The 14,160-nt window shown below is 46.6% G+C and overlaps 1 protein-coding gene across 1 annotated transcript in view; it reads right to left on the reverse strand.

Moving 5' to 3' along the window:
• Positions 1-271: 271 nt before the first annotated feature.
• scpep1 (serine carboxypeptidase 1) overlaps positions 272-14,160 on the reverse strand; it is a gene marked incomplete at both ends in the record, with an annotated part of 31,327 nt that continues 17,438 nt past the window's right edge. The window contains 3 exons of the mRNA XM_078207942.1: positions 272-435; positions 5,420-5,557; positions 5,974-6,087. Coding sequence (XP_078064068.1) covers positions 272-435; positions 5,420-5,557; positions 5,974-6,087 — 416 coding nt within the window. The remainder of the gene's footprint in view (positions 436-5,419; positions 5,558-5,973; positions 6,088-14,160) is intronic.

A 14,160-nucleotide genomic window follows, 5' to 3' on the forward strand; every position in this document is an offset into this window, starting at 1 on the left:
AAACTTGGACGGGTTCATGGATGAGAGGGGTGTGGAGGGATATGGTCCAAGTGCAGGTCAGTGGTACTAGGCATAAAATGGTTCGGCACAGACAAGAAGGGCCAAAAGGCCTGTTTCTGAGCTGTAATTTTCTATGGTTCTATGGTCAGGAAAGGTGCTATATAATGTAAATCCTTCTTCTTTCTGTTCCTGAATCCTTTACCTCCTAGCTACTGGTTCTGGGATGCTTACCCTGCCCCTCAGACTGTCAGGAGGTTGAGAAATGACTCACCATATGTCCCGCCTTCAGGATCCAATAAAATGCAAAGTTCTGGTAGTGTTTGTAGAAGGCAGCAGTGTCTGTGGGTCTGGATGGAGTGTACACTGGTGTCCATCGCAGACTGGAGAATGCAGGCAGTCCTTGCCACTCCAGCTTCTTAACCCACATTTCTTGTCCTAGATTATGGAGCGAGAGAAAACAGATTATAAAAACTTTGATCAAATGATCTTTTTGCCTTTTCTCTTCCAGTGGGAACAGTCCCAGTTTCTCTCCATCCTGAACTAACTGCAGTTTCCATCCTGGTGAATTCACACTTTCCTTTCTACAATGGGCCCACGCTGCCACTAACCACTGTTCATCTTGAACCTCAAAATTCAATTGGCCTTTCCATGGCTTCATCTCCCTGCACATTTACAGGTAATCCTGCATCTTGTCTCCCAAGTTTCTCTCTCTCCATCACACACTCACTCCTCCCCACTTCTGTAACCGGTTCCAGTTCTGCGACTGTGAAAACTCTGCACTGCTCCAATTCTAGCCTCTTACAAAAGAACCTTAGAAAGAGGAGCAGGAGTAAACCATTCAGCCCAACGAGCCTGCTTTCCCATTCAATACCGTACAATGCTGGCTTCCCAAACATTCACATGGACATGCAACAAACAATACTTTATTCCCCATGCTTGTGCCCCACCCACACTCAGAGGAACTCCCCCACTTCCCTCACATGACTCCTTTTGTAGACGCGTCACCAGGTGGCCACTAGGTCTATATCATCCCAGTTTAAGTTGGGAAAACTGATGGTCTGTGATGTAATAGCGTGCACAAACAGTAACTGTGTATAACTCCGATATAATATACAGATTGGACAGGCCAACAATCCACAACTATTTATATACGGTGTGACACATATTAAAGATGCTGCAGCTGGCGCATAGCCCATCACGTCTCTTTCACCCTTTAATCCTGATGTGCAAAGATGAGATTTGAAGGCCAGTTGCAGACTAGGTGATGGCGTGGCCTTGGAACCCGGTGTTCAGTTTGATCATACGCTCTGATCATAAGGTTATGCCAAATGGTCGGAGTAGTTTTCTCAAGCTGGTGTCCTTGGGGTGGATGATCTGGATTGTTCCAGTGTACTCAATGGGTGCAGGGTTCACTGCAGAGGCCTCTGGAGGAATCTGTATGCCCACTGGTGTAGGGGGCCTGTGTTGTAGTCCGGCAGACTGGAGTGAATCTGTTGGTACCGGTTCCAATACCTGTAGGAGATGACGGTGATTGTGTACAGTGGGCACTGTCTGAGGCTACCACGTAACTGTTCAGCTGCAGGCATGGCTGTGTACCACCATTAACTTATCATGGTTGTATGCGGTCTGGACTCTGACCATTTGACCAGTGTTAGAGGGCCAGGTCTATGGGCATTTTGAAGTAGGGAACCCTGGATGGCTCGGAATATTGAGGCCCTGGTCAAGAAGGAGGCATATGACATGCATAGGCAGCTGGGATCAAGTGATCCCTTGAAGAGTATAGGGGGTGTAGGAGTAGAGTTAAAAGAGAAATCAGGAGGGCAAAAAGGGGACACGAGATTGTTTTGGCAGAGAAGGCAAAGGAGAATCCAAAGAGCTTCTACAAATACATAAAGGGCAAAAGAGTAACAAGGGAGAGAGTAGGGCCTCTTAAGGATCAACAAGGTCATCTATGTGCGGATCCACAAGAGATGGGTGAGATCCTAAATGAATATTTCTCATCAGTATTTACTGTTGAGAAAAGCATGGATGTTAGGGAACTTGGGGAAATAAATGTCTTGAGGAGTGTGCATATTACAGAGAAGGAAGTGTTGGAAGTCTTAAAGCGCATCAAGGTAGATAAATCCCCGGGACCTGATGAAGTGTATCCCAGGACATTGTGGGAGGCTAGGGAGGAAATTGCGGGTCCCCTAGCCGAGATATTTGAATCATCGATAGTCACAGGTGAAGTTCCTGAAGACTGGAGAGTGGCAAATGTTGTGCCTTTGTTTAAAAAGGGCTGCAGGGAAAAGCCTGGGAACTACAGGCCAGTGAGCCTCACATCTGAAGTCGGTAAGTTGTTAGAAGGTATTCTGATGGACAGGATCTACAGGCATTTAGAGACGCAAGGACTGATTAGGGACAGACCGCATGGCTTTGAGAGTGGAAAATCACTCACAAATTTAATTGAGTTTTTTGAAGGGGTAACCAAGAAGGTAGATGAGGGCAGTGCAGTCGACGTTGTCTACATGGACTTTAGCAAGGCCTTTGACAAGGTACCGCATGGTAGGTTGTTGCATCAGGTTAAATCTCACAGGATCCAGGGTGAGGTAGCCAAATGGATACTAAATTGGCTTGACGACAGAAGACAGAGGGTGGTTGTAGAGGGTTGTTTTTCAAACTGGAGGCCTGTGACCAGCGGTGTGCCTCAGGGATCAATGCTGGGTCCACTGTTATTTGTCATTTATATTAATGATTTGGATGAGAATTTAGGAGGCATGGTTAGTAAGTTTGCAAATGACACCAAGATTGGTGGCATGGTGGACAGTGAAGAAGGTTATGTCGGATTGCAAAGGGATCTTGATCAATTGGACCAGTGGGCTGACGAATGGAAGATGGAGTTTAATTTAGATAAATGCAATGTGATGCATTCTGGTCGATCAAACCAGGGCAGGACTTACTCAGTTAATGGTAGGGCATTGGGGAGAGTTACAGAACAAAGAGATCTAGGGGTACATGTTCATAGCTCCTTGAAAGTGGAGTCACAGGTGGACAGAGTGGTGAAGAAGGCATTCAGCATGCTTGGTTTCATCGGTCAGAACACTGAATACAGGAGTTGGGACGTCTTGTTGTAGTTGGTCAAGACATCGGTAAGGCCACACTTGGGATACTGTGTGCAGTTCTGGTCACCCTATTTTAGAAAGGATATTATTAAACTAGAAAGAGTACAGAAAAGATTTACGAGGATGCTACCAGGACTTGATGGATTGAGTTATAAGGAGAGGCTGGATAGACTAGGACTTTTTTCTCTGGGGCGTAGGAGGCTGAGGGGTGACGTTATAGAGGTCTATAAAATAATGAGGGGCATAGATCAGCTAGATAGTCAATATCTTTTCCCAAGGTAGGGGAGTCTAAAACTAGAGGGCATAGGTTTAAGGTGAGAGGGGAGAGATACAAAAGTCTCCAGAGGGACAATTCTTTCACACAGAGGATGGAGTGTGTCTGGAACAAGCTGCCAGAGGTAGTAGTAGAGGCGGGTACAATTTTGTCTTTTAAAAAGCATTTAGACAGTTACATGGGTAAGATGGGTACAGAGGGATATGGGCCAAATGCGGGCAATTGGGATGAGCTTAGGGGTTTTTAAAAAAAGGGTGGCATGGACAAGTTGGGCCGACGGGCCTGTTTCCATTCTGTAAACCTCTATGACTATCTTTGGACTGGGAGCCAGGGGAGGTGAGCTGATCTGAAGATACCCAAGGTGATGCACATTGTTGTGTTGAGCTGGGTAGGGTACAAGACTGGTATGGGATGGGTTGTACTGTACTGTGTGTACAGTACTCTGCAGTCAAGTAGACAATGGCAAGAGCTGAGATCCTTAAGGTTTTAGCATCTGCATCACATGACAAGTCAGCAGGTTTGCTGAAGAGGTGGTTTCAAGTTTTGATCTTTGCTCCTGTTGTGCTCAGACGTTTTCAGTCGGTCAGCGTTCAATCAAGGGTAACAGCAAGATGAACTGTGTTGTTTCTGATTCAGTCTCTTGCCATTCGCAGAGAAGTTGAGTTCATTCTTGGCTCTGGCATTGTGGAGGTGGATTATACTGCAGTCTGTTTGGCTGCTGCTGGACTAAAGGTGATGTGTCTTGCGGTAGTTGGCCAGCTTTACAACGTCATTGTTTAGTGTTGCCTCCAGTTTAGAAAATGTCTTGAGCCAGAGAGTTCCAGCAGATGATATCAGCATAAATGAACTTAGTCAGATCATTGGAGGCAGATCATTGTGTGGTGTACATGTGCGGTTGGTGTAAGGCATATTTTTTGTGTGTTGGGGAGTGGGGGGGATAATGTTTGGAATTTCAGGTTTGTCCTGTGGGTGGCCAGTATGTCTGAAAGGCATTTTGCTCAAGGGTGTGGGGTTGGTGACGGATTTTCAGCTGGGAGTTTGTTGCTTGGATGGAGCTGATGGATTGTTTTCATGCGGGAGGTTTCCTGCGATTTCTGATTAAGGGACCGTGTCGTGGGCTGGATCTATGGCTGAAGTAGAGGAGCTTTTTCAGTTTTAGGGCTGCAGACTAGTTGGGAGCCTGGGAGGTCTGCATGCTGCTCTCAAACTTTTTTTACTCTGAAAGCTCTAAGACTTAACACAATTTATATCAAGTGTATTTATGGGTGCTAACTGTATTTAAAGTCTGTAAGAGGAATATTGCTCGTTTGGAACTGAAACAGTGATAAGCTAGAAAGTAAAGTTGCTTCTTTTCAATTTTAAATATTGTTTCAACTGTTAATAGTTAAGCTGCTTCTAGTTATATTAAAATCGTGTTATTAAATAAAGTTTATTTTAAAAATCCCTAATTTGTCAGTGGAATCATTCCTGGAAGGAAATATCCTTTCCTCACATCGATCCCAAAATAGAAACATTGTCTGTTTCCTTCAGGTACTTGTCTGACCATCCATCTGCGCCCTGAACTGTCTACCTCAAGAGTAAAGGTTCGATAGCTTTCGTGACCCATGCAGGGAGGAAGAGATCAGAATGCGTCTCATGCTGCATTTAAAGGCCCTTTACTGAACTTTCTCCCAGAACATGTTCTTTACCATGAACCGTTAACCGCAACGGTGGGCAGAAAGCTCGCGAGTGCAACTTGAACACATCACCTTCCACCTCGGAAACGGGAGATATTCAGTGACCTAGAGCTCTCTCAGATATAGAAACTGCAACTTCCCTCTCAGACTGGATGAAGAAACTGGTAGAGGAACAAAAACCACTTCTAAATACGTGTGTAGCAGAAAACACAAAAACCACACAAAGCATCACGAGATTCAAAGCCATACATTGTGAAGATCCATTTGTGAGATCCCGCAGTCATCACAACAGCACCTGTCCTGAGGCAGCCTGCTGACCTGTGGATGGTGCCTAGCACAATGTGTCCAACATTATTGGAAACTCTTACCCAAGGTGTCCACAATCAGGTCCAGCTGTCCATTATAAACTGTTACGTTCACACCAGCAACCAGCAGCTTGTCAATAACGTCAACCACTGGTTTCATGAAGTCACCCTCCATATTGGAGAACACAGCAGCAGACTGACCTGGGTGGTTTCAGACAAGAGACAGATCAAACATAGCTCGTTCCAATTGGAGAGAATAAAGTTCAGCAGCATTAATAGACCATAGAAAAGCCGCAAGACACTCAACTGCAACTAAAGAGGCAATGGAGGTATAGTAAGGAGGGGGGTGGGGGGGAGGGGGAGGGGGTGGGAGGGGGAGGGGGTGGGGGGGAGGGGGGGGGTGGATGGACATGAGGCAGAACATCGATAAGGACAAGGGATAGGAGGGCACTGGGAAGGGAAGGTCAAGTGCAGGCAACTGGAGGAGGGTGGAGGTAGAAACAGGAGGAAGGACATGGGTTTGGAAGGGTTGGAGAACAGGACATTGGGGCAGGGACACCATAGTTATTAATGGGTTCTCATACTCAAACCCTCCCCCTGTACCCCTTGGACATTACCTCCCCATTTGACAAAGTCGGGGATGATTTTCAGCTTCTTTCTGATGGGTCCATTCATCAGGCGCTCCAGGCTGGAACGCTGCAATGGGGCAACATGACGCTGGTAAAGACTGACTGGAACATAGAAACAAAACTGTGTGAGTAACTCAGGGGTCAACAGTATCCAAAATGCAGCAACTAGGAAACAGGCCCTTCGGCCCTCCAAGCCTGTGCCGCTCATTGGTCCAACTAGACCATTCATTTGTATCCCTCCATTCCCATGTGACTATCCAGGTAAGTCTTTAAACGATGTCAGCGTGCCTGCCTCCACCACCCTACTTGGCAGCGCATTCCAGGCCCCCACCACCCTCTGTGTAAAAAACGTCCCTCTGATATCTGAGTTATACTTCGCCCCTCTCACCTTGAGCCCGTGACCCCTCGTGATCGTCACCTCAGACCTGGAAAAAGCTTCCCACCGTTCACCTATCTATCCCCTTCATAATTTTGTACACCTCTATTAGATCTCCCCTCATTCTCCGTCTGTCCAGGGAGAACAAGCCCAGTTTACCCAATCTCTCCTCATAGCTAACACCCTCCATACCAGGCAACATCCTGGTAAACCTTCTCTGCACTCTCTCTAATGCCTCCACGTCCTTCTGGTAGTTCGGCGACCAGAACTGGACGCAGTATTCCAAATGTGGCCTAACCAGCGTTCTATACAGACTCCAGCTTTTATACTCTATACCCTGTCCTTCTTCACCACCTACTCCACCTGTGCTGCCACCTTCAAGGATTTGTGGACTTGCACACCTAGGTCCCTCTGTGTTTCTATACTCTTGATGGCTCTGCCATTTATTGTATAACTCCCCCCTACATTTGTTCTTCCAAAATGACAGAGAGACAAAGAGTACTCGGAATAGAGAAACTGCAAAGGTTAGAGGGGGGGCAGGAGATACGGAATGGAGTAACCGCAACAAATAGAAAGGGAGGCTGCTCAGAATGGAGTAATTGCGAGGAAGAGAGAATCAGAATACTCGGGATGCAGTAATCTCGGAGGACAGTGTTATGATCCCAATTGAGGTTATAACTGGCTGAGGAGATCCCAGAATCGAACCCAGGCTCAAAAGATAGTAACTTTTCATTTTTAAAAAATCAAATGTGGTGGAAGAATCACAGAACCATTAAATAGTTTTAACAACACTGTGGCACAGTGGTTAGCACTGCTGCCTCACAGAGCCAGGGATCCAGGTTCAATTCAGGCCTTGGGTCACTGACTGTGTGGAGTTTACACGTTCTCCCTGCGTCTGTGTGGGTTTCCTCCGGGTGTTCCGGTTTCCTCCCACAATCCAAAGATGTGCGGGTTAGCCCCTTGGATTTGCCCCTTGGTGTCCCACAATGTGTAGATTAGGGGGATTAGCAGGGTAAATACGTTGGGTTACGGGGATGGGAGCTGGGTGGGATTGTTGTCGGTGCAGCTCGATGGGCCGAATGGCCTCCTTCCGCACTGTAGGGATTCTATGAACAAAAAATAAAACAATTAAACATGGAAAAAAGTGGATAATACATTACTCCATTATTCCCCCTTTGGCTTAAGAAACACAAAAGTTTTACATTTTATACAGTACGCTTGGTATGGTTGACAAAGTACGTTTGAATCTATAATGGACTCATTCGCACAAAGTTAGTGCTTGCAAATTGCACTCCAAAATCCACTTCACATTTTCCAAATGATACTTCTGAACAGAATTTCTGTTTCACTTTTAGCAGAGAGTCTGTTCTCGGATTACGTACCAACTCCTTTAGGTTTTCGTTGCTACCACTGCTGTTTAAAATGGACACAATTGCTTTAACTTCCAATTCCCAGATTCTTATTAAAATTGTTTCAAACATTTCAGTTTCCACTGAGTATTTTATCAACTTCACTTCCAATTTCCACCCCTGTATCACCTTCACACGGTCCATCTCTGACACTTCCCTTCCCAAACTTAACCTCTCTGTCTCCATTTCTGGTGATAGACTGTTCACCAGTATCCATTACAAGCCCATCAAATCCCGCAATTAGCTCGATTACAGCTCTTCACACCCCACATCCTGTAAGGACTCCATCCCATTCCCTCAGTTCCTTCACCTCTGCCACATCTCTTCCAATGTTGTAACTTTCCAAGATAGCGCGGCTGATATGTCTTCCTTCTTCCTCAATTGTGGTTTTCCACCCAGTGTGGGTGACAGGGCTCTCAACCGCGTCCAACCCATCCCCAGGGCCACTGCTCTCACCCCCTCCCCTCCCTCCCAGAACCAGGATAGGGACCCCTTGTCCCTCACCTTTCACCCCACCAGTCTCCGCATTCAAAGGATCATCCTCCGCCATTTCCACCAACTCCAGTGTGATGCTACTACCCAACACTCCTTCCCCTCACCACCCCCCCCCCCCCCCCCCCCGACTCACCCACCCCTCTCACCTCCCACCCGCTACTCCCTGCCAGCATTCCGCAGGGACCGTTCTCTCCGGGACACCCTAGTCGGCTCCTCCATCACACCCAACACCTCACCCCCCCACCTGCCCACGGCACCTTCCCATGCAATCACAGAAGGTGTAACACCTGCCCCTTTACCTCCTCCCTGCTCACCATCCCAGGTCCGAAACACCCCTTTCAGGTGAAGCAGCGCTTCACATGCACCTCCTTCAATCTGGTTTATTGCATTCGCTGCTCCCAGTGCGGTCACTCTACATCAGAGAGACCAAACGCAGACTGGGCGACCGCTTTGCTGAACACCTTCGGTCCGTCCGCAAGCAGGACCCAGAGCTTGCTGTCGCTTTGCCACTTCAACACCGCCCTGCCCCTCCTGTCCACATGTCCGTCCTGGGCCTTTTGCAATGTTCCAGCGAATCCCAACGCAAACTGGGGGAACAGCACCTCACCTTCCGATTGGGCACTTCACAGCCTTCCGGCCTGAACATTGAGTTCAACAACTTCAGAGCCTGAACTCTCCCCTCCACCTTCACCCCATTCCCATTTATTTTGTTTCATTTCTTCTTTTCATCTCATTCATCCACTTTTACCACTTCTTATTCTTATTTCTATTTTTCCACTTATGAAATCTTGCTCTCCATCTGGTCTCCAAGCCCCCCCACCACCCCTCTCCACCCTCATTTACCATAACAACATAAGAAATAGGAGCAGGAGTAGGCCATCTAGCCCCTCGAGCCTGCCCCGCCATTCAATAAGATCATGGCTGATCTGAAGTGGATCAGTTCCACTTACCTGCCTGATCCCTATAACCCCTAATTCCCTTACCGATCAGGAATCCATCTATCCGTGATTTAAACATATTCAACGAGGTAGCCTCCACCACTTCAGTGGGCAGAGAATTCCAGAGATTCACCACCCTCTGAGAGAAGAAGTTCCTCCTCAACTCTGTCCTAAACTGACCCCCCTCTTTTTGAGGCTGTGCCCTCCAGTTCTAGCTTCCTTTCTAAGTGGAAAGAATCTCTCCACCTCTACCCTATCCAGCCCCTTCATTATCTTAATAGGTCTCTATAAGATCCCCCCTCAGCCTTCTAAATTCCAATGAGTACAAACCCAATCTGCTCAGTCTCTCCTCATAATCAACACCCCTCATCTCTGGTATCAACCTGGTGAACTTTCTCTGCACTCCCTCCAAGGCCAATATATCCTTCCGCAAATAAGGGGACCAATACTGCACACAGTATTCCAGCTGCGGCCTCACCAATGCCCTGTACAGATGCAGCAAGACATCTCTGCTTTTATATTCCATCCCCCTTGCGATATAGGCCAACATCCCATTTGCCTTCTTGATCACCTGTTGCACCTGCAGACTGGATTTTTGCGTCTCATGCACAAGGACCCCCAGGTCCCTTTGCACAGTAGCATGTTGTAATTTTTTTCCAGTTAGATAATAATCTAATTTGGTATTATTTCCTCCAAAGTGAACAACCTCGCATTTGTCAACGTTATACTCCATCTGCCAGATCCTCGCCCACTCACTCAGCCTGTCCAAATCTCTCTGCAGACCTTCTACGCCCTCCACACGATTCACTTTTCCACTTATCTTTGTGTCGTCTGCAAACTTTGTTACCCTACACTCAGTCCCCTCCTCCAGATCGTCTATATAAATGGTAAATAGTTGAGGCCCCAGTACCGATCCCTGCGGCACGCCACTAGTTACCATCTGCCAACCAGAAAAGCACCCATTTATTCCGACTCTCTGCTTCCTGTCGGATAGCCAATCCCCAATCCACGCTAACACCCTACCCCCAACTCCGTGTGACCCAATCTTCTTCAGCAACCTTTTGTGAGGCACCTTATCAAACGCCTTTTGGAAATCCAAAAACACCGCATCCACCGGTTCCCCTCCGTCAACCGCACTAGTCACATCTTCATAAAAATCCAACAAGTTCGTCAAGCACGACTTTCCCCTCATGAATCCATGCTGCGTCTGCTTAATCGAACCATTCTTATCCAGATGGCCTGCTATTTCTTCTTTAATGATGGATTCCAGCATTTTCCCAACTACAGACGTTAAGCTGACCGGCCTGTAGTTACCCACCTTTTGTCTATTTCCTTTTTTTAAACAGTGGCGTAACATTAGCCGTTTTCCAATCCGCCGGCACTACCCCAGAATTCAACGAATTTTGATAAATAACCACTAACGCATCCGCTATTACCTCTGACATTTCTTTCAGTCATGATGTGGAGATGCCGGCGTTGGACTGGGGTAAACACAGTAAGAAGTTTAACAACACCAGGTTAAAGTCCAACAGGTTTATTTGGTAGCAAAAGCCACACAAGCTTTCGAGGCTCTGAGCCCCTTCTTCAGGTGAGTGAACTCAGAGCCTCGAAAGCTTGTGTGGCTTTTGCTACCAAATAAACCTGTTGGACTTTAACCTGGTGTTGTTAAACTTCTTACTAATTTCTTTCAGTACCCTGGGATGCATTCCATCCGGGCCCGGGGACTTGTCCACCTTCAGTCCCGTTAGTCTACCAAGCACTGCCTCCCTGGTAACATTAATTGTATTGAGTATCTCTCCTCCTACCAACCCTCTATCGTTAATATTCGGTAAACTATTTGTGTCTTCCACCGTGAAGACCGACACAAAAAACTTAAAGTTTCAGCCATTTCCTCATTTCCCACTATTAAATCCTCCCTCTCGTCCTCCAAGGGTCCAACATTCACTCTTGCCACTTTATTCCTTTTTATATATTTGTAAAAGCTTTTCCTATCATTTTTTATATTTAGAGCTAGCCTAGCTTCATAACCTATCTTTCCTTTCTTTATCGCTTTCTTAGTCGTTCTTTGTTGTTTCTTAAAGTTTTCCCAATCTTCCGATTCTCCACTATTTTTGGCCATTCTGTACGCATCGGTCTTTAATTTAATACTCTCCTTAATTTCCTTCGTTATCCACGGCTGGTTATCCCTTTTCTTACAGTCCTTCTTTATCACCAGAATATATTGTTGCTGAGTACTGAAAAGGATCTCCTTAAAAATCCTCCACTGTTCCTCAGCTGTCCTACCTACCAGTCTGCTCTCCCAGTCCACCTTAGCCAATTCAGCCCTCATCCTATCGTACTTCCCTCTGTTCAAACAGAGGACACTGGTATGGGACCCTACTTTCTCCTCTTCCATTTGTATCAGAAATTCGATCATGTTGTGATCACTTGACCCAAGAGGGTCCTTCACAAGAACATCCTTAATTCTACCCATTACCAGATCTAAGATAACTCGTTCCCTCGTCGGTTCTGTAACATACTGTTCAAGGAAACTATCCCGACAGCATTCTAAGAACTCTTCCTCCATCCCACCCCTTCCAACTTGAGTCAGCCAATCAATATGCAGGTTGAAGTCCCCCATGATTATTGCCATTCTGATTTTGCACGCATCCATTATTTGCTTGTTTATAGCCATCCCCACCTCAACATTATTATTTGGGGGATGTTACCAGGATGTTGCCTGGTATTGAGGGCATTAGCTATGAGGAGAGGTTGGAGAAACTTGGTTTGTTCTCACTGGAGCAACGGAGGTTGAGGGGAGACCTGATAGAAGTCTACAAGATTATGAGGGGCATGGACAGAGTGGATAGTCAGAAGCTTTTTCCCAGGGTGGAAGAGTCAATTACGAGGGGGCACAGGTTTAAGGTGCGAGGGGCAAGGTTTAAAGGAGATGTATGAGGCAGATTTTTTACACAGAGTAGTGGGTGTCTGGAACTCGTTGCCGGGGGAGGTAGTAGAAGCGGATACGGTAGTGACTTTTAAGGGCCGTCTTGACAAATGGTCCCCGGAAGGGTAGGGGATTTTAGTTCAGTCGGGCAGCATGGTCGGTGCAGGCTTGGAGGGTCGAAGGGCCTGTTCCTGTGCTGTAATTTCCTTTTGTTCTATTCTGAGCATTTCTATCTCAAGTTATGCGTAATTCTGTTCTACTTTTTATAACATTCATGACGCAAGCTCTAGTTGCTCCAGTATTTCCTCTAAGTTTTATAAATGTTACTGTTCCGTTGGGAGGTGAAAATGACTGCCCCTAACATCAAGACAGCAGTTGACTGAGTGTGGTATCAAGGAGCTCTTTAAAACTGGAGTCAGTGGGAATCAGCGGGAAAACTCCCCGCTGGTTGGAGTCATTCCTGGCACAAAGGAAGATGGTTGTAGTGATTGGAGGTCAATGAGATTAACTCCAGGATATCTCGGCAGGAGATCCTCAGGGGAGTGTCCTCGGCCCAACCATCTTCAGCTGCTTCATCAACAACCTTCCTTCCATCATAATGTCAGAAGTGGGGATGTTTGCTGATAATTACACAATGTTCAGGACTATTCATGATGACTCAGATACTGAAACAGACCATGTCCAAATGCAGCAAGATCTGGACAATATCCAGGCTTCGGCTGACAAGTGACAAATAAACATTCATGCATACAAGTGCGAGGCAAAGACCATCTCCAACAAGAGAAGATCTAACTGTCGGCTCTTGACATGCAATGGCATTACCAAGGCTGAATCCCCCACAAATCAACACCTTGGGGGTTACCATTGACCAGAAACTGAACAGGATGAGCTATATAAATATTGCGGCTACTAGAACAGGTCAAAGGCTGGGAACCCCACAGCGAGTAACTCACCTCCTGACTTCCCAAATCCTGTCCACCATCTACAAGGTACACGTCAGGAGTATGATGGAACACTCTCCACTTGCCTGGATGGGTGCAACTCCAACAACACTCAAGAAGCTTGACACCATCCAGGACAGAGCAGCCCCGCTTGATTATCATCCCTTCCACAAACATTCAATCCCTCTACCAAAAAGTTCATATCCTAAATTGGGGCAAGGCCAATTTTGATGGCATCAGGCAGGAACTTTCAAAAATTAATTGGGGGAATCTGTGGGAAGGAAAAGGGATGTCTGGTAAGTGGGAGGCTTTCAAAAGTGTGTTAACCCGGGTTCAGGGTAAACACATTCCGCTTAGAGTGAAGGGCAAGGCTGACAGAAGTCGGGAACCCTGGAAGACTCGGGATATTGAGGCCCTGGTCAAGAAGAAAAAATAGGCACATGACATGCATAGGCAGCTGGGATCAAGTGAACCCCTAGAAGAGTATAGGGGGTGTCGGAGTAGACTTAAAAGAGAAATCAGGAGGGCAAAAAGGGGACACGAGATTGTTTTGGCAGATAAGGCAAAGGAGAATCCAGAGAGCTTCTACAAATACATAAAGGGCAAAAGAGTAACAAGGGAGAGAGTAGGGCCTCTTAAGGATCAACAAGGTCATCTATGTGCGGATCCACAAGAGATGGGTGAGATCCTAAATGAATATTTCTCATCAGTATTTACTGTTGAGAAAAGCATGGATGTTAGGGACTTGGGGAATTAAATATTGATGTCTTGAGGAGTGTACATATTACAGAGAAGGAGGTGCTGGAAGTCTTAAAGCGCATCAAGGTAGATAAATCTGCGGGACCTGATGAAGTGTATCCCAGGACGTTGTGGGAGGCTAGGGAGGAAATTGCAGGTCCCCCAGCCGAGATATTTGAATCATCGATCGTCACGGGTGAGGTACCTGAAGATTGGAGAGTGGCAAATGTTGTGCCTTTGTTTAAAAAGGGCTGCAGGGAAAAGCCTGGGAACTACAGGCCAGTGAGCCTCACATCTGTGGTGGGTAAATTGTTGGAAGGTATTTTGAGAGACAGGATCTACAGGCATTTAG

Source organism: Mustelus asterias, unplaced genomic scaffold (genome assembly GCF_964213995.1).
Source record: "Mustelus asterias unplaced genomic scaffold, sMusAst1.hap1.1 HAP1_SCAFFOLD_2919, whole genome shotgun sequence".
Classification (NCBI taxonomy): Eukaryota; Metazoa; Chordata; class Chondrichthyes; order Carcharhiniformes; family Triakidae; genus Mustelus; species Mustelus asterias.